The sequence below is a fragment of the Mesoplodon bidens genome (assembly GCF_964165515.1).
Source record: "Mesoplodon bidens genome assembly, chromosome: 19".
Taxonomy (NCBI): domain Eukaryota; kingdom Metazoa; phylum Chordata; class Mammalia; order Artiodactyla; family Ziphiidae; genus Mesoplodon; species Mesoplodon bidens.
In genome coordinates this window covers 29,341,746-29,363,479 of record NC_138179.1, presented here as the reverse complement: position 1 = coordinate 29,363,479, position 21,734 = coordinate 29,341,746, and the positions used below count along the sequence as shown (strand labels likewise).

General features: G+C 59.3%; 1 protein-coding gene across 1 annotated transcript in view; it reads left to right on the top strand.

The window, feature by feature from the left end:
* The window catches only part of MYO15A (myosin XVA), a gene marked incomplete at its 5' end in the record, with an annotated part of 50,842 nt that extends 31,252 nt beyond the window's left edge, over positions 1–19,590 (top strand). The window contains 20 exons of the mRNA XM_081218628.1: positions 81–199; positions 1,275–1,416; positions 1,855–1,966; positions 2,046–2,120; positions 2,512–2,690; positions 3,193–3,308; positions 3,563–3,635; positions 3,991–4,063; positions 4,296–4,369; positions 4,601–4,683; positions 5,932–6,062; positions 7,152–7,246; positions 7,414–7,491; positions 7,831–7,927; positions 9,627–9,787; positions 10,514–10,647; positions 13,916–14,049; positions 14,312–14,445; positions 15,669–15,809; positions 19,039–19,590. Of these exons, the coding sequence (XP_081074754.1) occupies positions 81–199; positions 1,275–1,416; positions 1,855–1,966; positions 2,046–2,120; positions 2,512–2,690; positions 3,193–3,308; positions 3,563–3,635; positions 3,991–4,063; positions 4,296–4,369; positions 4,601–4,683; positions 5,932–6,062; positions 7,152–7,246; positions 7,414–7,491; positions 7,831–7,927; positions 9,627–9,787; positions 10,514–10,647; positions 13,916–14,049; positions 14,312–14,445; positions 15,669–15,809; positions 19,039–19,140 (2,253 nt within the window). The 3' untranslated portion in view covers positions 19,141–19,590. The remainder of the gene's footprint in view (positions 1–80; positions 200–1,274; positions 1,417–1,854; positions 1,967–2,045; positions 2,121–2,511; positions 2,691–3,192; positions 3,309–3,562; positions 3,636–3,990; positions 4,064–4,295; positions 4,370–4,600; positions 4,684–5,931; positions 6,063–7,151; positions 7,247–7,413; positions 7,492–7,830; positions 7,928–9,626; positions 9,788–10,513; positions 10,648–13,915; positions 14,050–14,311; positions 14,446–15,668; positions 15,810–19,038) is intronic.
* Between the last annotated feature and the right edge of the window lie 2,144 nt (positions 19,591–21,734).

Genomic DNA, 21,734 nt, shown 5'->3' with positions numbered 1-21,734 from the left:
CCCCTGCCCGCCCCCTGCCCACCCCGGGGCTCCAGGGATGAGGCCGGAAGAGCCTCACGTGCCACTTGTCCCCACTTCAGGGCAGCGTGGGCACCGGCGTGCAGATCCTAGCTGTGTCCCACACGGGCATCAAACTCCTGCGCGTGGTCAAGGGCAGCCACGAGGCCGGTGGGCCGCTTCAGGTCCTGCGCACATACAGGTGACTGGCAGGCGGGCGGGAATGGGGCTGGCCGGATGCTGGACATGGGCTGGCACCAGCGCTTCCTCACCGGCTTGCTTCACAGCCAGTGACTGAGTACGGTTGGCCCTCCATGTCCGCAGGCTTCACATCCACAGATTCAACCAACCGCGGATGGAAAATATTCAGAAAAGAAATTTCAGAAAGTTCCAAAAAAGCAAAGCTTGAATTTGCCACTCACCAGCAATTATTCACATAACGTCTACTTTGCTTTTATGACTATCTACACAGCCTTTACATTGAATTAGGCGTTGGGAGTAATCTGAAAAGAAAAAAAAAGTAATCTGGAGGTGGTTTAAAGTACACGGGATGTGCATAGGTTATATGAAAATATCAGACCATTTTATAGGAGAGACTTGAGCATCCGTGGGTTTTGGTGCCCTCGAAGGGCCCTGGAACCAGTCCCCCTCGGATACCGAGGGGCGACTGTGCCTACGATATGCATGGCTCTGTGCCAAAGCCCTTCAATCAGGGAAACAGGCTCATAGAGAGGTGTTGCTTGTCTCGGGTCCCACAGCCAAGAAGTGGGGAGCTGGGAGCCACTGCCCCATCCCCATCTCCGTCCACGCCGCAGCCTGGCCCTCACAGAGCTCGCTGTGCAACGGGGGCGACCGTGTGAACAGCCAGATGCAGACGCAGCTTGGAAGGGAAAGGGTGCATCGGCGTGAGACCTTCCTGAGTCCTCGGACTCCTCCCTCCTAGCAGCCCACTTGTCCTTTATACCAGAGAACAGGGGAGCCTCACTCACCGGTTAGGTGCAGGCTCCTTGCTTCAGGAGCTGGAGAGTTTGCTCAAGGAGTGAAAGAGATAGATTTGTGTGGGCAAAATCTGGGAGGTGGGATCATGAGGCAAAAAAATAAAAGGCACGATGTGGGGAGGGCTGGAAGGTTGTGGATTCACAGGGTGTGGGCAGCACAGTAGAGCTGCGGACAGGAGGGGAGGGGAGGCCGGCAGGGGCAGAAGGAGCAGGACGGGGGTTGGAGGGCATCCCTCTAGCTGCGGGCTCCTACCCTCATGCCACCTTCCCATCCTCCAGCTTTGCAGATATCCTGTTTGTGACCATCCCCTCCCAGAACATGCTGGAGTTCAACTTGGTCAGCGAGAAGGTCATTCTCTTCTCAGCCCGAGCTCACCAGGTCAAGACCCTGGTGGACGACTTCATCCTGGAGCTGAAGAAGGTCAGGGGCCTCCTACAGGTGCCCCCAGCAGGGCTGAGGGCCCAGACCGGGGCTCGTGCCTGGGAAGCATGGACGCATGTGTGCGTCAGCAACTGTGTCCGTAGGGTCTTGCACGGGCTGTGCCTTCCAGCCGGAATACCCGTTCCCCTCTTCCCGCTCCTTCAAAGTCCTTTACTAATGCCTCTGGGCTCCATGGCAGCTGCATTGCTCATCCTCCTGCAAGGACTGCAGTGGGAGCATCCGCCCACATGCTCCCTCCAGACCAGGCATCCCCCAGGCCCGGCACCTGGCCTCAGTGGGGAGGCTTCAGGAGGGGTGGAGGGGGTGAGGCCTGGGCCAGTGCGGTGACATCCTGTGTGAGGGGCAGGGGAGTGGCCCCTGGCCTCCGGGAGGAGGGGGATGAGACTGCAGCCCTCACCCAGCCCCTGGCTGACCCAGGACTCGGACTACGTGGTTGCTGTGAGGAACTTCCTGCCTGAGGACCCAGCGCTGCTGGCCTTCCACAAGGGTGACATCATCCACCTGCAGCCCCTGGAGCCACCTCGAATGGGTCAGCGCCACGGGGAGGGGTGGGCACGGCGGGGGAGGCGGGGGTGGGTGGGCACGGCTGACGTAGGTCCGGCCCTCAGGCTACAGTGCTGGCTGTGTGGTCGGCAAGAAGGTCGTGTACCTGGAGGAGCTGCGGCGTCGAGGTCCTGACTTCGGTAGGTACCCTGGGACCCTCCTTCAGCTGCCAAAGCTGCCAGACCTAGAAACCCCAAACAGAGCGGATGCACGATTCTGGGTTCTGGGGTCCCAAAGGGTCTGGCCTGGCTGCAGCTCCTAAGGCGGCCATGCAGCCCAGGCCTCTGCCCACATATCTGGCTGAAGGGTCTCCTGGACATTAGCGTTTCCATGTATGTGGCCCGAGGGTCCACAAGCGCTGCATTCTGCTCTCTGCAGCTCCTGCGGAGGGAGTGCCTTCCCTTCCCAGAGCCTGCGTCCTCCTCTGTGAATGGCCCCGTGACATACCTCCCGCACGAGTTCTGTATCCCTGGGCCCCCCTGCTCCCCAGATGAGACCCTCCCGCTGCTCAGAGCCCTTCCCGCCCCCTAGGTTGGCGATTTGGGACCATCCATGGGCGTGTGGGCCGCTTCCCTTCTGAGCTGGTGCAGCCTGCGGCTGCCCCCGACTTTCTGCAGCTGCCTGCAGAGCCGGGCCGGGGCCGCGCTGCCGCCGTGGCCGCTGCCGTGGCCTCCACTGCCGCTGCCCGGGAGGTGGGCCGCAGGAGGGAGGTGAGAGCTGCCCGGGGCTGGGCCGAAGGGCGGACACAGCAAGGGGGTCAGCCTGACTGTGGAGGTTGAGGGGAGGGGCTCAGCCAAGAGCAGGCCATCCTGGGGCCCAGCAGCCTGGTTGAGCTAGCCAGACATATGATCTATTGGGATGTGACCCCCCCGCAACGTGACCAGAGATGGCTGGAGGCGTGGCCAGTGGGGTAGGGTGGGTGGGGGTCAGCAGAAGAGTTGTGACCAGGCCACTGGGGCAGGACCAGCCTGAGCCGGCCAGCAGGCGAAGTCCACCTGGGCCGGGGTGGGGCCAGGTGAGTGGGGCAGGTCCAGTCCCGTGGCACAGAGCTTGCCAGGGTGGGGAGAGAGAAAGCAGTGAGGGGCAAGGGTCAGCCGGACCAGGCAACTGGGGAGGCAGTGGGCCCACAGGAGAGGGTCTGGGCACAGTCAGCCGGGGGTGGCATTGGGCCCACTCTGACAGGGTGGGGTGCGGCGGCCGGCTCTCTTGCAGGGTCCCCCAGTTAGGGCTGGCTCCGCCGACTGTGGGGAGGACGGCCTGGCTCTCCCACCGTACACAATGCTCGAGTTTGCCCAGAAGTATTTCCGAGACCCTCAGAGGAGACCCCAGTGAGTGGTGGCCCCACGCTGCATCCCCACCCTGGGGAGGGTCCCTCTGGGACTTCTTGCAGCCGCCCAAGCAGGAGGCCCCAGTTCTGGGCGGGGATGAGAAACCTTGAGGGGTGAGGCCCACCTGCAGCCTCCACTTCGGGAGCTTTGCTGCCCGGTGGGCTGACACGGAGTCAAACACACTCCAGGTGGGAAGGGGGTGTAGCCAAAGCTCGGAGGCAAGACTGGTCAGTAGTGTCCGCTTCCTGTTGCAGGGACGGCCTCAGGCCGAAATCCAAGGAGGGTCGGGAGTCCAGAACCTTGGAGGACATGCTTTGCTTCACCAAGGTGTCTAGCCCCAGGCACCCTCTGTAAAATGGTGGTACAAGAGCCCCCTCCCAGGCCCGTGGGCCAAACAGCCTTGTCCCCAGTGGGACCCAAGCACTCAGCACCCCGAGGGCCCGCGTTCCTCCCAGGGGCGGTGTCTTCCCTAGTGGCGTCCCCGCTGCCTTTTGGTGGTGTGGACCCTCCTGTTGTAAGAGGAGGCGCCACGTGGCCCTCCCCTCCTCCCCCTCCTGACCCAGTCCTCCCATCACAGACCCCGCCCCCATGACAGCCCTTCCCATTAAGACCCCGCCCCCTCCCGACCTAGCCCCTCCCATCAAGACCCCGGCCCCTGGTGACCCAGCACCTCTCCCCACAGACCCCGCTCCAGGACTCCCTCATTGAGCTCAGCGACAGCAGCCTCAACAAGATGGCCACAGACATGTTTCTAGGTGTGGGGGTGGGACTGCAGCCAGGGCTCTGGGCCAGGTGGGACCCCGCACTGTGACCCCTGCTCCCCACCACCCCTTCTCTCAACTCAGATGTGGGGCCCCTGCAGAGAGGAGGAGCCTCCCCCTCCTCCTCTAGCCACAGCCTCCCGGGGAGGCGTCCAACCCCAGGGTCCCCAAGGTGGGCAGGCAGCTGGGGGTCTGGTGGCCCAAGTGGGACAGGTGTTTCCTCCAGCTGTGATGCGGTTCATGGGGGATGCCTCGCTGAAGGGCCAGAGTGAACTGGATGTGCTTTGCACCCTCCTGAAGGTCAGTCCAGCCGACTGCTGGTGCTCCCCTGCCTGCCCAGTGGCTCAGTTTCCCCATTTATCAACCAGAGTAGCAGGACTTTGGGGTGGGAAGCTCTCATGTGGCCCAAAGAGGAATGCATCCCACTGGTGGGGAGGGGTCTGGGGAAGGGGCACCAGGCCCATCTCCAAGTGCCCACCCTGTTCCTATGTGCTGGGCGTGTGACCTGTGACCTGGCCCGCCCTCCTACAGCTGTGCAGGGACCATGAGGTCATGCGGGACGAGTGTTACTGCCAAGTTGTGAAGCAGATCACAGACAACACCAGCACCAAGCCGTGAGTGTCTTCCCCTCCCCCAGTGCATCCATGCTTCAGGAGGGGCCAGGTCAGCTTCTGGAGTCTCTCCCCCTGTCTCTCCCTCACTTCATAGACAGAGCATGCTTGGTCTGGGACAAGCCCTTTCTTGTCTCTAAGCTTCAGTTTCCTTATCTGGAAAATGTGATGATAATGTGTGAGTCCAGGTTCTTGGTTGCAAGTGACAGAAACCCAATTAAATCTAGTTTAAGCAAAAGAGGGTTCAGGTAACTGAAAAGTCTAACATAGGGCTTCAGGCACAGCTGGATCCAAGTGTCATCAGGAAGCAGTCCTTCTCTATGTCTTGGCCCTGCTTTCCTCTGTGTTGATATCATTCCCAAGCAACATATCCCACAGATTGGAGAGAAACATTTTCCAGCTCAGCAATCCCAGGGAAAGCAAGACTGACCCAATATTTGCAGCAAAAATTCCCAAATCCGGTCTTATTGGTCCCATACCCATCCCTGAGCCAACCACAACGGTTGGACGATACAGAGCTCTGATTGGCTAGACCTAGGTCATGTGCCTGTCCCCAAGCCAATCACCATAGCCAGAGGGAGGCTGAACTCTAATTGGCCAGATCTGGCTCCCACACCCATCCCTTAACCAGTCACCGTGGACGGGGGCTGCAGTGTTCTAGTTGGCCGGTCCTGGCTCTGATACCCATCTCCAAACCACAGGGACTGGAGAGGGGTGGGTGGTTTCCCAAAGGAAGCCCAAGTTCTGTCCCTAGACGCCGGAGGTCCCCACAATGAAACCCCCACACCAGGGCAGCACAAAGGTGAGCTTCTGTGTCCTGCATACAACCAGCACACAGTGGGGACCCAAAGCGTGTGCCACCACCCTCCTGTCCACTTGCTCGCATCCCCCAGGAATTTCAGAGCCACTCAGCACGTCCTCCTGCCCCTCCCACCCAGCCTTACCCGCCACCAGCTCTGCACAGGGTCCCCCGGCCCTCTTTCAGAGACCGTCACCCAGAGAGATGCCCCCGGGGAAGGCTTGTCTTTGGCCGGGGGTGGGGGGGGCTCGTCCTCTGCCTTCCCTACCTCCCACCTGGATTCTCAATAGAACACAGCTTCTGCATGGCTCTGGGCCCGCAGGCCCTGCTCTCAATGGGCAGGGAGGAGGAGCCTCCTCAGAAGATGAGCCGCCTGAGAGCGGGAGAGACTCCTGGCGTGGCACCGAAGTGCGGCGGCCACCTGCAACGTAGCCCCATGTGTGTCCTCGCAGGGACAGCTGCCAGCGAGGCTGGAGGCTGCTGTACATCGTGGCTGCCTACCGCAGCTGCTCCGAAGTCCTCCAGCCACACCTCGTTCGCTTCCTCCAAGACGTGGGCCGGACCCCGGGCCTGCCCTTCCAGGGTGAGGGGCCAGCGGGCGGGGGATCAGGGCCAAGGGCTTGTCTGCATGAGGACCAGCCGGGCAGCTGGCCAAAGGGCCTGGCCCTTCACAGGTGCCCGGGCAATGTTTACTAACGTCAGTCTATCCCCAAACGTTTGTGGAGGTCCCACAGGGGCGGATGCGATGGGTTGTCTGATGTAATGGGGGGGAGGACGGCGTATCAGGGAAGACTTCCCAGAGGAAGTGTTGCTCTGGGTCGTGAGCACGTGGGAGGGATTTCTGGGTAGGCTGAGTAGCAGGGGTGAAGGCCCGGAGAGGAGGACGTGTGGCGTGTGGCATGTGGGAGTGGAGGCGGAGGAGGCAGCAAGGCCCTGTTTCTCTGGTCTTTGGGAATCAACAAGGGTCTTGAGAGGGTTCAGGCAGGGGCGCCAAGGCTGGTGGCAGGGTCTTGGCCTTTTCCCCTTGGATTTTGGAGGAAAGGGGCTGCTCCTCAGCCTTAGCCCCAGCCTAGCTCCCAGAGCAACCCCTGGGTCCCCCTAAGAGGCCAGGGCCCCTGTGGTTACCCCGGCGGCCGTGAAGGAGACGGGGACCTCACTCTCTTTGCTTCTGAAGCTGCCTCTTTGACTCAGACAGCAGACTTCCCTGGACTCAGAGGTGAAGAGACTCAGCTCCAGGGAAGGTGGCAGAGTGTGCCCAGTCCTCTTGACCCCTCCCCAGAGCAGGGCGAGGGCACTGCTTAGCCCAGAGTGGTGGGGAAACAGAGGGTGGGGGCTTCTGCACTGGGATGCTGCACACAGCCGCGTCATCTTAGCCACACACGGCCTGCAGGGGACAAGCCCCGAGTCACCAGCTGTCTGTGGGGCTCGTGGATAATAAGCAAGGCGTGCGGGCCTCCGCTGCATGGGATGGGGTTCAGATCCAGCTCTTACTCTCTGGCTCTTGACCTTGGGTAAATCACTGCCCTCTGAACTGTCTCCTCAGCCGCTGAAGGGAGAGCAGACACACGGCCCCACCCTTCTACCCCCCGCCCCATGGACTCAGGGCTGGGGCCGGAGGAGCCCCTTTCTCCCCTGCCCACCCTGGGCCAGGCCCTGACTCCCGTTTCTGCAGGGATTGCTAAGGCCTGTGAGCAGAACCTGCAGAGAACGCTGCGCTTCGGTGGCCGTCTGGAGCTCCCCGGCAGCATGGAGCTTCGGGCCATGTTGGTGAGCGTTGCGGGGGTTGGGGTGAGTGAGACAGGCCGGCCCAGAGACCCCGTCACGCGCACTCGCCGGCCCTGCCTGGTCCCTGTCGGGGACCCCCGCGGAGGGGACAGCAGCTGGCCCAGAACCCCGGCCCGGCCTCTCCCACCTCCCCAATCTCCTCACCCCAGGCCGGCCGCAGTTCCAAGAGGCAGCTCTTTCTTCTCCCTGGAGGCCTCGAGCGCCATCTCAAGATCAAAACGTGCACCGTAAGTGACGGGATGTCTCCGTCGGACAGGGACCCCAGCCTCCAGGGTGGGCCCCCAAGGGTGCTGAGCCCCCCAGGCTCCCCCACTAGGCAGGATTTATCTCTCAAGAGGAGCAGCCTGAGCCTGGGGGAGGTGGGACCTCCAGCTCAGGATCAAACTGCAAATAAGAGACAGGCCAACTCGGAACCCAAGTCTCTCAGACTCCAAAAGCTGTGCCCTTTCCTGCATGATCCTGGCTCCCAGGGACCTCAGGGATCCTCGCCTCTGCGCAGGGGGTGTGGGTGGGCTTGGGGGCAGAGGTCACCAGGCCAGTGCAGCCTCACGCTTCCCTCGCCGCAGGTGGCCCTGGACGTGGTGGAGGAAATCTGTGCTGAGATGGCTCTGACCCGCCCCGAGGCCTTTGATGAGTATGTCATCTTTGTTGTCACCAACCGAGGTGAGTGGCCAGAGGGTGCGGCATGCTGGGCCCGCCCACCACCGTCACTGTAAGGCCCAGGTCAGATGCCACTTCCTCCAGGAAGCCCCTAGGCCCAGGTAGAGGGACCTCTCTGCCCTGAGCCCCCCCAGCCCCGTGTCTGTCCCTCTCTGCTTCGTTCTGTGTGACCTTGCCTGGCCCGTCAGATCACGAGTTCCTGGAAGACAGGGCTCCCCTGATGCCTCCCTCTGCCCCTCGGGCCACACAGTGGGCCCTGCCCTCAAGGAGGATGAGACTTGATAGGACGCGACTCCTGGACCCACAAGTGCAAGTACTTTTTCCTGTCTCTTAACGCCTTAATAGTGGCCGTAAGGGCCCCCACCCTTGGTCTCACCTGGCCCTTCTCCGTTCAGCCGAACCCCTTCCCCCTGCAGCCCACCTGCTGTAGGCTGTGGCCTTGCTTCCTGCCACCAGCCTGTCAGTTCCATCCACCTCCAACCAGCTCTCCCGCTGCTGCCTCGGCTCCGAACCATGTATCCTCAGCCCTGCTTGCCCGGAGTCCAGCCAAGACACAGGGGGAGGGGAAGGTAGTAACAAAATGATCCCAATAACTGAATTTACGGAGCAGAGGCTATGTCCCAGGCACTGCTGAGAGCATGTCATCCTATAACCTGCTTTAATCCCCACCACAACCATATGAAATGAGACAGTTATTGTTCCCATTTACAGATGGGAAAACTGAGGCCCAGAGAGACTGTATTAGTCTCCTGTTGCCGCCATAACAAATCAGCACATACTCATTGGATTAAAACAACACACATTTATTATCATATGGTTTGAAGGTTAGAAGTCCTGAAACCAGAGTGTCCTCAGGGCTAACTCCTTCTGGAGACTCTGGGAAAGAGCCTTTTTCCCGGCCTTTTCCGCTTCTAGAGGCGCCCACATTCCTTGGCTCACGGCCCCTTCCTTCATCTTCAAAGCCAGCAGCGTAGCATGTTCCAATCTCTCCTTCTTTAAGGACCCTTGAGACTACACTGGGTCCACTTGGGTGCCCACATAAACTCCCCATCTCAAGATCCTTAATCATATTTCAAAGTCCCCTTTGCCATGAAGGTACCTATTCACAGGTGGTGGGGAATAGGACGGGGACATCTTTGGGGTCAGGCTGCTATTCAGCCTGCCGCAGAGATTAAAGGACTTACCCAGGGTCACACAGTTGGGATTTGAACCCAGACTGTCTGGCCTCGAGAGTCTGGACTTTATCATCGTGCCACCCCCCCTCTCTTTGGTAAAATTTTACCGAAGGTGTGGGATGGGAAGCAGAAATGTCAGTTCAGGAAATGAAAACTTAAGCCTCTTGTACAGGCTGAGACCTGCTCAGTGCCAGACCCCACTGTCCTCCCCACCTGCCCCAGGAGACCGGCAGGGGGTTCTCTCCTGAAGGAGCTCTGCAGAAAGGCACCCACTGACCCTCCTGACCTGAGGCCTCATGTGCCCCTCCTTGTCTCCAGCCCTCCTCTGGAAAGGGGCTAGGCTTTCTCTGAGCACCATGCAGGGCACTTCCCTAGACCTAGACGGGCTGTAGCTTGCATTTACAACTTCCACAAACACAGGCACCCTGTCCCATAAACGTGCTCTCCTTTACTGAGGATGCTGTGTCCCAGAGCGGGGAGGGGGCTTGCCACTCGTACCCCAGCCAGCTGCCCCTGGCTCCCCACAGGCCAGCACGTGTGCCCGCTCAGCCGCCGCGCCTACATCCTGGATGTGGCCTCGGAGATGGAGCAGGTGGATGGTGGCTACACGCTGTGGTTCCGGCGTGTGCTCTGGGATCAGCCGCTCAAGTTCGAGAATGAGCTCTACGTGACCATGCACTACAACCAGGTCAGCGCGCGGGCCGCTCTGAGGCTCTGGAACTTCCTGGGCTCCCCCGGGCCTTGGCGTTTGAGGCCTTCATGATTCGGGCCCCGAGGTGTCTGCTCCCTGCGTGGGCTCTGCTCTTCTGAGTCTTCCGGCGAGGCTGCCCAGATGGCACCCCTTCAGGAGGCTGCTCCGTCCTCCTTCCTCTGGCTCTCCTCCCGCGCTGAGCACTTGGCCTGTCCCTCGCTGAAAGGCTTTGCCTGGCCTTGTCATTTTCGTGGTGCTGCCCCTCCCCTTTGAGACTTGGTCGTCTGAGTCAGGGTCGCGGGGTTAACAAAGCCTGGTTCTTCCTCTTGTGCTGACACTTGCGGATGTGCTTGGACAGAGAGCGCGTGCTTCTCTGGAGCTGGTGCCGAAGCTGCGGCCGTTCCGAGTCCAAATCCGGCCACTGGGCTCTTGTGCCTGCGGGTCAGCCAGCGGCAGCCCGAGGACTTGTGGAAATGGGACCCCGGGTCCTGCATGCTGCAGGCGGGTGCCAGTGCTTCCCAGGGTCCTGTGGCTTCCCGGCTACAGCCCTCTCAGCTCACCGTCATGTGTCACTCCTTCCAGAAGCCCAGGGAAGTGACAGGCCACCCTCCCCCGGAAGTGAGTGGGGCTGGAACCACTCAGTGTCTATGTCTGCGCCTCCCCGGTTGCCTGCCCAGTGCCTGGCCGCCGGGACCCTCACCTGCATCACCTCGTCCCCCACAGGTGCTGCCCGATTACCTGAAGGGCCTGTTCAGCAGCATGCCGGCCGGCCAGCCCAGCGAGCAGCAGCTGCAGCAGGTGTCCAAGCTGGCCGCGCTGCAGCACCGAGCCAAGGACCACTTCTACCTGCCCAGCACGTGAGCACCCACCCAGCCTAGCCCGTCCAGCTGGGACCCCACCTCCAGGCACGACAGGTCGCTTCCAGCTGGTAGTAATAGCTCAGAGCAAACTGAGTGATAAAAAGCTTTCAGGACGCACACCCTGTGGTCCAGGAAATATACATGGCCCTGCAGAAAGATTTGGCCATGGAAACGTTCACTGTGGTGTCGCCTACAATCTCCGACGACAGGGAATTCCTTTAAAAAATTGTGGGGGGACTTCCCTGGTGGTGCAGTGGTTAAGAATCCTCCTGCCACTGCAGGGGTCACGGGTTCAAGCCCTGGTCCGGGAAGATCCCACATGCCGTGGAGCAACTAAGCCCGTGTGTCACAACTGCTGAGCCTGCACTCTAGAGCCCACGAGCCACAACTACTGAGCCTGTGTGCCACAACTACTGAAACCCATGCACCTAGAGGCCCTGCTCCGCAACAAGAGAAGCCACCGCAATGAGAAGCCCGCGCACCGCAACCAAGAGTAGCCTCCGCTCGCTGCAACCAGAGAAAGCCCGTGCGCAGTAACGAAGACCCAACACAGCCAAAACTAAATAAATTAATTAAAAAAATAAAATTAAAAAAATAAATAAAAGATCCCTCGTGGCACAACTAAGACCCACTGCAGCCTAAATAATAAATAAATAAATAAATATGAAAAAACAAATTGTGGGGCGTCAGGCAGCCTTTAAACTGATGTTTTTGAAGAGGCAAGACATTAGTCATCCAGGCTTTCCATCTTTGGGCCTCTTTACTCTTTTTTTTTTAAACAAATTTATTTATTTATTTATTTATTTATGGCTGCATTGGGTCTTTTTTTTTTTTTAATCTGGCTCCTGAATTTATTTATTTATTTATTTATTTTTGGCTGTGTTGGGTCTTAGTTTCTGTGTGAGGGCTTTCTCTAGTTGTGGCAAGTGGGGGCCACTCTTCATCGTGGTGCGTGGGCCTCTCACTATCGCGGCCTTTCCCGTTGCAGAGCACAGGCTCCAGACGCGCAGGCTCAGTAGTTGTGGCTCACGGGCCTAGTTGCTCCACAGCATGTGGGATCTTCCCAGACCAGGGCTCGAACCCGTGTCCCCTGCATTAGCAGGCAGATTCTCAACCACTGCGCCACCAGGGAAGCCTTATTGGGTCTCTTGTTGCTGCGCACGGGCTTTCTCTAGTTGCGGCGAGCAGGGGCTACTCTTCATTGCAGTGCCTGGGCTTCTCATTGCGGTGGCTTCTCTTATTGCAGAGCGCGGGCTCTAGGTGCACAGGCTCAGTAGTTGTGGCACATGGGCTTAGTTGCTCCGCGGCATGTGGGATCTTCCCCGACCAGGGCTTGAACCTGTGTCCCCTGCGTTGGCAGGCGGATTCTTAACCACTGCACCACCAGGGAAGTCCCCTACTCTCTTAAAAATAAGACCGCAAAGGGCTTTTGTTTCTGTGCGTTGTATCGATATATTTACACTATTCAAAATTAAAACTGAGGTACTTCCCTGGCCATCCAGTGGTTAAGACTCCATGCTTCCACTGCTGGGGACACAGGTTTGATCCTTGGTTGGGGACTAAGATCAAACAAACAAACAAAAATTAAAACTGAGAAACGATTTAAAATATTGACTTAGTAAGTAATTAAAAATAAGGACACCCCGTGTTAATATCAAGGCGTATATGTGATAATTGTAATACAAATAGTGTAAGATAACTTACACATTAATATAAATAAGTTATGAAAACACAAGTGTATTTTCCCAAAAACTCCAGTGAGAAGAGCGGCACTGTTTGACATTCTGCAAATCTCTGTACCATTTGGCGTGACAGACGGCAGCTGGATGCCTGCCTCTGCCTCTCTGTCAGTCTGTTGTGATCTCACTTGTCACGTAGCCTCTGGCAGACTCCACCGTGCACTTGTGAGGGAACGAGAGGGGAGAACAGATGACCGCTCATGTTCTTAAGGAAGCGGCGTTGCCCTCCCAGACCCTCGGCCACACTATGAGAGCCCCTGGTGTGAACCAGCGTAGGGAAGGCAGTGGACTGCGGACAGAGGATGTCCCGGTGCCCAGCACACTGTAAGGGCTCAGCACCCAGCTCTCTTTCTGTGCTGTCATTTTAAGGGGAAAGTGCAGGAAGCACAGAAAGGTATCATCCCAGCCCCGGAGAAAGACAGTTGTGGCATTCCTACTCTTTGCAAGGCACTCTGCACACATTGTCTCAGCTAATCTCCCCAACCGCACTTTTTAATTTTTTAAATTTATTTATTTATTTATTTATTTCATTTTTGGTTGCATTGGGTCTTTGTTGCTGCGCGTGGGCTTTCTCTGGTTGCGGCGAGCGGGGGCTACTCTTGGTTGCGGTGCACGGCCTTCTCATTGAGGTGGCTTCTCTTGTTGCGGAGCACGGACTCTAGGCGCACGCGCTTCAGTAGTTGTAGCACGCAGGCTCAGTAGTTGTGGTGCACGGGCTTAGTTGCTCCGCGGCATATGGGATCTTCCTGGAGCAGGGCTCGAACCCGTGTCCCTTGCATTGGCAGGCGTATTCTTAACCACTGCGCCACCAGGCAAGTCCCCACGCGCACTTTCTTTACTCCTTTTACAGATGAGGAAACTGAGGCCCAGAGAGGGGATATGGCTTCCCCAGCTAATAGGTGGTAGGACCAGGATCCAGACCTGGGAAGACTGGGTCAGATGCCAGGCTCTTGCCCAGCAGAGCAGAGAGGAAAGATATTGCCTGGAGGGTCTTTTGGGGGGTCCCCCTGACATTCCCCCTTCCCCAGTGTGCAGCCCATGGCAGCCGGGACCGGTATTTGTTGGTATTTTTCAGATGTCCTGAGACACAGGGCTGCCCCAGGGCAGCCAGCATGTGTCAGGGGGAGGCCTGGCCTGGTGGGCCTAGTGCTCTGTGCCCTCCGGCTCTGACCAGCCACTGGTGGTTTGCTTTGCTGCTTTGCTGCCCTGATATTTCCCTCAGCGTGTGCTTCTCACCCCTTTGGCCTGGGCTTCTCCCTGGGGCGGGGGCTACAAAGGACGAACCCACCTTGGGTTCAAGCCTCGGCCTGGCCCGGTCACTGTGTGACCTTGGACTGGCTGGTAAACTTCTCAGAGTCTCTGTTCCCTCCTCTGCAAACGGGGAGCCTAGTGGTACTGGCCAGCGGTTATTGAGCACCTCCTGTGTGCCCAGGCACTGAGTCATCCTCACTCCCCAGCGAGTAGGGGTCCAGGAGGTTTAGCGTAAAGCCTAGCGGCACTCAGTGCGGCTTTTCCTTGCACGCCAGGCGCGAGGCCCAGGAGTACATCCCGGCCCAGCTCTACCGCACCGTGGCCGGCTCGGCGTGGCTCAGCCTGCTTGGCCAGCACCGGCAGCAGATGCAGGCACTCAGCCCCCACCAGGCTCGCGCCCAGTTTCTGGGTGAGAAGAAGTCCGGGCTGGGGAGGGAACCGTGGGGGCCTGGTCGAGGAGGGTGGGGTGGAGGCACCTTTGCCTTTGTACAGAGGCATTTTTGGTGCCAGCTTTCTAAAGTCCTCACCAGGGCCCCACCTAGGCTGGGGGCCCCAGCAGGGAAGGAGGGGGGCCTGAGGCCGTTAGCTGGACCGGCGGGAGGGGCCGCCTGAGCAGGTGGGGGGCGGCACTGAGGCGCCGGCTTCACCTGCCCGCCCCTCCCCCGCCCCAGGCCTCCTCAGCGCCTCGCCCATGTTCGGCTCCTCCTTCTTCTTCGTCCAGAGCTGCAGCAACGGCGCGGTGCCCGCCCCCTGCATCCTTGCGGTCAACCAGAATGGCCTCAACTTCCTCAGCACCGAGACCCACGTGAGTGGCCTCAGCCCAGCCCCGCCCCTCCCCCCAGGGGATGGGAAGTCCAGCTCCACTGCTTACACCTGCGTGACCTTGGGCAACGCTTCTTCCCTGTCAGAGCCTCACTGCCTCACCTGGGATGCAGGGCTGTTGTCAAGGTGAAAGGAGGTGAAACACAGGCCAACGCTCAAAGCCTGTGTTAGTCTGCTGGGGCTGATGGGGCGGGGCTTCAGCAACAGAAATTGTTTTCCTGGTGGTTCTGGACGGTGGACATCTAAGATCAAGGTGCCCGCAGGGTTGGTTTCCTCTGAGGCCTCTCTCCTTGTTTGTAGATGGCCGTCCTGCCCGTCTCCTAACATGGCCCTTTCTCTGTGCACATCCCTGGGGTCTGTGTGTCCCAATTTCCTCTTCTCATAAGCACAGTGGTCTCGTGGGATTGGAGCCCACCCTAACCTTCCCTCTTCAAAGGTCTGTCTCCAGATTCTGAGGTGCTGGATCAGGGCTTCAGCATATGGATTTGAGGGACACAATTCAGTCCAGGACAAAAAGGATCTGCTACCCCTATTCTTAGTTCTTCCCCCGGGAGTGGGCCCTGAGATGAGGGCTCCAGGGCAAGTGGCTCACGTGGAAACACTGGAGCGAGGAAGTGAGACCAGGAGGAGGGTTGTACCCTGGGGGATACACCTGGGGAGGGGCGTGTTAACAACCAGGTTCCTGCTGTGGGGACTGGCGCTTGGTCCAGCGGGGAACAGGGCCCTCAGAGGATGCCCCCCATCGTGCAGGTCGTGGAGCTGGGTTGTCTGTCCGCTGTGTCCTGTTGTTTGTGTTGGGGTGCTGACTCTCATCACTCTGGCTTCCCCTGTGTGGGGAAGCTCTGCTTTTGCTCCTGGGGCTGGAAAGAAAGCTCCAGATCTAGAGGGGCGGGTGTGAAGAAGCAGCCTTGATGTGAAGGTCAGGGCACCACTGGCATTTCCTGCATCCCTAGATCTCAAGCATTTAGAGCAGTGCCTGGCATGCCGCACGTGCGTGCATCAGTATTTGTTGAAATAATTTCACGTGAGAAACTGAGGTCCAGAGAGGTAAAGTAGCTTGCTCCGGGTCACACAGCAAGTCACTGGGGAACTAGTACTCGAACTGAGCTGAGCTGTCACGCCACCTGCGGATCTGACCTCCAGGGGTGGGGTAAGGCTGGGTGAGACTGTCGCACCCCCAAGCCTGTCTGCCCCCATTTCCCCCAGGAGCTGATGGTGAAGTTCTCCCTGAAGGAGATCCAGTCGACGAGGACCCAGCGGCCCACGGCCAGCTCCAGCTACCCATATGTCGAGATCGCACTGGGGGATGTGGCGGCCCAGCGCACCATGCAGCTGCAGCTGGAGCAGGTGGGCCCCGCCTGGCAGCCGGGCTTGTCACCTGGCCCCCCACTCCCTCATTCCACTCGCCAGGCTTTTCTCTGGGTCTGGCTCCAAGATGGGTCAGGTCCTGGCCGTGTCCCAGGGAGCATCCAGCCCAGTGCAAGGGACAGAGCTAACCCAACACCTCACAGAACTGTGGGTCATGAGGGTGGTCTACCAGAGAAGCATCTTGATGGTGGGGTCATGGGAAAGGGCAGCCCCAGGTCGTTTGCAGAATAGTGAGGAGTTTGATGGGGAATTGGAGAGATAGCCAGGGAAGGGCAGGTCTTAAGGGTCCTTGAATATAAAGCTAAGAATCTGGGGCTTCCTCCTGAGGGCACTCGGGAGCCATAGAAGGTTGGTGGGAGGGCAGGACCCAGGCAGTTTGAGGACGTTCACCTGGGCTGAGGCTCGGAGGATGGATTGTTGAGGTTGAGGGGTGGAGAGTGGGGTTCCCATGTGACAGGGAGGCCAAGGCCCAGCTGCCCTGGACCTTCTGCTATTTGCAACTGTGGCTGCTCCTTAAAAGCTGTGGCTGGGGCTTCCCTGGTGGCGCAGTGGTTGAGAGTCCGCCTGCTGATGCAGGGGACACGGGTTCGTGCCCCAGTCCGGGAGGATCCCACATGCTGCGGAGCGGCTGGGCCCGTGAGCCATGGCCACTGAGCCTGCATGTCCGGAGCCTGTGCTCTGCAACGGGAGAGGCCACAACAGAGAGAGGCCTGCGTACTGCAAAAAAAAAAAAAAAAAAAGCTGTGGCTGACCTCTATGTCAGTCAAGTCCAAGTCTTGCAGTGCCTGGGGATGGGGCAGGACCAGAGTTCTCAGCCCACTGAAGAGAGGGGACTGAGGTCCAGAGAAGGGGCAGAATCGGGGCTGGGCCCACACGTCTGGGGCCACCGCACCCACTCAAGATGTGGGCCCAGGACCACTTCTCACGGCATGGCCTGCCTTGGTGGGGCTGCTATCCCAGGGCACGAGACGGGTTCCCACTGCCCCAGCCCTGCCTCTAAGGGAGGAGCCCCCCGCCCCGGGCTCCTGGGGAGCCTTTGACTGGGGATCAGTGTGCTTCCCACTGCTCCCCAGTCCTGCTCCTGCTGAGGTCACCCCCACCCTGGCCTTATCTGGGGCTCAGCCTGCTTCCCAGAACCCCCAGTCTGAGCTCCCACCACAGCAAACCCACCTCCTCGGACCTGCCCGTCCGTTGCTCCTTGGGCCCCTTTTCTGGAGAGCCCTCTGCTGGACGACCTCTAACTGGTGCTGAGTCCGGTCCCCCCGCCCCACCCCCGGCACCCCTCTGACCCTGAGGCTTCCAAAGCCAGCTCTGCTGAGACAGCCCCTTATTTCTCTCTCCTGCCCTGACCCCCTCAGCATTGCCCTTGGAGACCAACAGGCTTCTGCCCTCACCTCTCACCCTTGCAGGCCCTTGGGCCCCCAACCCAGCAGCCCTTCCCGTCCCCACCCCCTCCTCTGATTACCTCCGTGGCCTCCGCTCTCATCCCTCCTCTCTGCTTACCTGCCCCCCTCCCCGCCCCAGACCCCCTGCACTCACTGTCCCCTCTACCTGGGACGCGCTTCCCTGCATCACAGGGCTCCCTCCCTCCCATTGTTCCGGTTTCAGCACAAACATCACCTCCTTCTAGAAGCCTACCCTGACCCTCCTCCCCGATAGTTCACTCTGTCCGCCTCAGTAGCCCTCATATGGCTTGGAAATCACTTAGTTATTTGTTCCCAGATTGTTTGTCTCCCCTCTAGAATGTCAGCCCCGAGAGGGCGGGGCAGGGCAGGGCTGTGTCCAGCTTGTCCCCACGGTGTCCCTAGCACAGCCCGGCTGTAGCAGCTGCTCAGGAAGTGAGTGGGTGGAGGAGGAGGCCTCTCCGGCTTCTCCACTTGCTCCCAGCACCCTCCCCACCCGCGACCTCTTTGTGTTGCCACCTCTGCTCTGCCTCTGTCATGCATGTATAGAGGACACGTTTATTAATTAATCATTCATTCTTTCAATGTATAACCAGTGAGCATCTCTATGCAGCAGATTCTGCACTTAGCTGCAGAGATACTGAGGAGACCCTCCAGCCCTGGCCCCCACAGAGCCCCCAGGTCTCAGGGGTGTGACAGACATCAAAGACTCTCTAATAAACCGTGATCAGTGCGGGGTGGGTGTACCCGTGCTATCCAGGAGGTAATCAGCGAGGGCTTCCAGGAGCAGGTGATGTCTGAGTGCAGCAGTGATCCCGCCTACCTCTGACAGGCTGTGTGAGGGCATCTGGAAGCAACCCAGCTTCTTATTGAGCCCCAGTTTCCACACCTGCCAAGTGGGGCAGCATTCCCAGTGAGGCCTGGAGTGCTGCAGCATGTAGGTGGGAGGATGGTGGGGAGGAGCCCGCTCTGATCTCATTAGCTGAGGTGGGGGGGCCCCAGGGTGTGGCCTTGGGTTCAAGTCCCACCATCCCCAGCTGTGAGGTCTGGGGCAAGTGGCTTCAGGGCTCTGGCCTCAGTTTCCTCACCTGTGGAATGGGCTCTAAGAATGTCTGACTCATAGGGACACTGCAGGGACTGGGAGGGGTGGGACACGGGTGGCTCTTGGGACAGTGCCTGGCCCTCAGTCGCCACCCAGTAAGTGCTGTCCTCCTTATTTTTACCCTCCTTATTTCCCAGCCCCCAGGAAGCGCCTGGGGAGATTCCGGCACTGGCTGTGGTCTGAGAGACCAATTTTCCACAGTCCCCGCTGCCTGTCCCGCCCCCAGCAGGTGGGAGGGAGCCCTGAGGCTGGGTCACAGCTCATTCTAGGCTGCGGGCGCCAGGTGGTAACCATGGCAGCACTTGGTTAGAAACCATTTATTGACGGGGCTAATAAGTTTCAAGTCTAGAGGATTCACATGTAGTAAAATCTCATAACATCCTCCCCACGGCTCTGTGAGGCAGGCCCTGGTAAACCGAGCCCCCAGGGGTGAGACCACTGAGGCTCAGAGAGGTGCAGTAACTGGCTCCAGGTCACACAGGCCACATGCAGCAGAGCTGGCAGATGCGCTGGTCTCCTCCAGGCTCACCCCTTCCCACCTGCAGCCTGGCGTTCCTCCTCCTAGCTGCTCATGCTCCTCCCAGGGCCCTGGGGAGGTGGGGACGAGGGTGAGGCTGGCCTCCATCTTTCTCCCCTCTCCCGGCCACATCTCACCCCAGGTGAGAGCTGGGAAGTGTTGGTCCTCTCACCGTCTCTCCTGCAGGGCCTGGAGCTGTGTCGCGTGGTGGCCGTGCACGTGGAGAACCTGCTCAGTGCCCGTGAGAAGCGGCTCACACTGCCCCCCAGCGAGATCACGCTGCTCTGACCCAGCCCCCAGCCCCCAGCTGCCCTGTGCCAGGAGGCTTGCTGTGTGGTCCCAGGGGAGTTACTGCGCCAGAGCCTTAGGGGAGACCAAGAGGCAGTAGGTGTCGTGGCGCAAGCCCCCAGGAACCTGAGAAGACTGATCCAGAGTTGGAATGGAGTTGCAGTGTGCAAACTTGGGTCCCATGGCAGGAGGGACTTCCAAAGACTGACCAGTGGGGCCTCCTGCCACCTACCACTGTGGCCCTGCCCCGACTCCCCCTGCGGCAGGGAAGCCCCACACCAGTAGCCTAGACAAACTGAACCTGCCTTTGCTTTCCTTGGGGTCTGATGTTCAAATCTGCTCCATCTCCCTGTCCTGGTCCCTCACATGTCCCCCCCCTCAGGTGCCCCCGCACTGCTACTGAGCTTGGATTCCTGGCTCTTGGTCATTTCTGTGCAAATAAAAGGTATGCCTGGCAGCCTGTTCTCCATATGGTTGTTGAGTGACTAGAAAATGAGCCTGAGGGAGGAGCCAGGAGGTGGAGGCCCAGGTTCCCCTGAACAGAGCTTCCAGCAGAGATATCTGTGCTTACCTCTCCCTGCGGGCCCCTGCCCCTCTACCCCGCACTCCTTGGGTAGCCCTAACCCCAGGACCCCATCACTGGATGGGCCACACAATATTTGAGAATGGTATAGTAGAGGGAGAGAGATGTTTCATGTCAGCGGCTGGGGAGGGAGAAGGCTGGGAAAGGGCTTCCCAGGGAATGGGATGTTTGGGTTGGGTTTTGAACCATGAGTAGGAGTTTGCTATAGGAATAGATGGAGGGAAGGGGAATGGACATTCTAAACAGAGAAAACAGTGTTCCCTACTCTTTCCCCCAAAGCCTAACGTTAGGACAATGCCTAACGCAGAGTAGGTGCTTAAAAAATACTTGTCGCATGAATGAAAGAATAAATGAATGAATGTTGATTGGAAGTGCTAGTGCTTTGGGGAACTTGTGCGGGAGGGGAGGCTTGGAGGAGGAGGGCTGGATAGGTGTGTGGGGGCATAATTGGCTGGAGCCACGGTGTCAGAGGAGGGGTTTATTTACTTATTCAGTACCTATTAAGCACCTACTGTGTACTAGGCAAATGCCAGGCACCGGGAGTTGCTCCCAGTTAGAAGAGGCTCTGCCCAGGTGAGAGGACTTTTGGGTTGCAGAATGCAAGTGGGCCGTGTGAGTGAGGCCCCAGCTGAAGCGCCTGGAACCGGGAGGAATCTCCCGGCCCAACCCTGGCCACGATGCAGACTCCTGAGCTGGATGGTGTCTGAGGTCTGAGTTTTGGGAGGTTTGCTACACAGCATTGGGTAACTGAACAGCAGGACTTCAGGATTTCAGGACCTGGGCCTTAAGGCACAGGCTCATGTTTTAACAGCTGTTCTGGTGCCTCAGTGGTGGCACCAGCAGGTCGAGCCCTCGTCAGAGGTAACAATCCCCAGGAGGCAGAATGGGAAGACTCGGGTAGCAGGAGAATCAGACCTTGCTGTGGCCCCCAGACCCAGAAAGACAGGAACTCCAGGTGGACGTGGGGAGAGCCAGAGCAGAGGGAACCAAGCCCCAGGGTGCGCAGCCTGGCATGGGGTAACACAGGAGACACATCTGGGAGGCATGGTAGCCTGAGACAGTCACGTCCTGTCTTCGTGGGGAAACTGAGGCCCAGAGGTGAAGCAAGTAACCGCTAACTGGCCTGGCCGAGAGTCAAAGGCAGGCAGGCTGGCTCCAGAGTCGAGCTGCCTCCCCCTGAGGCTCGGATGGGAGAGTGGAGGGCCCTGGCTGCAGAGCATGGGGAAGCCTCCGAGGGGGTGTCTGGGGGCCCTGGAGAGGTGACTCCCATGTTTGCCTGGTGAGCGGAGCACAAGGGTCTCTGGCAGGACTTTCTGATGAATGAGGTAGTGAGCTCCCTGCCACCAGGTGTGCGTGCAGAGTCCGATGCCCCCGGTTGGTGGGCCGTTGAGAGGTGGGCGCTGGGCTTCTGAAGGGCCTGAGCTCTCGCAGCCAAACTGCCAATATGCAGGCAACGGGGCCCTGCCCGGGCATTCACATAGAATGGCCCAGGCAGGACTGGGGCCCAAGCCTAGTCGCCTGACCTTGGCTTTGCCCACTGGCCACCTTCTCACCACCTGCAGCTGCCTTCCTGCCGCCACCACCAGCGGTGCCCACCAGGCTGGGTCAGGAAAGGGCAGGAGCCGATTCCCTACGGGTTTCACGCCTGCCCCGTTGCTGCTTGGAAGGGAGGGTCAGGGCCAGGGTCCCGGGTGTCCAGGCTTCCCCATCCCACAGGCCCTGCTGGCCTGGACTTTCTGTGGCCCCATGACAGACCCCACCTCCCACCAGGGACCGGTAGGCCCCTAGTTCAGGACGTGGAAACAGGCCCACACTCGAGGCCAGTGGTCCTCTCTGCTTAATGTACAGGATGCAGGACTTTGTCTCATCTTCACACCCACCGCACATGGGCACTGATTTCATTCCCATTTCTTGTCCGGGGTCCTACAGCCCGTCAGGAGGTCAAGGTCCAAACCCACGTCTGTTGGGTGGCAGGGTCTGGAGCTCAAGCCCCGACCAGCCGGGGGCGGTG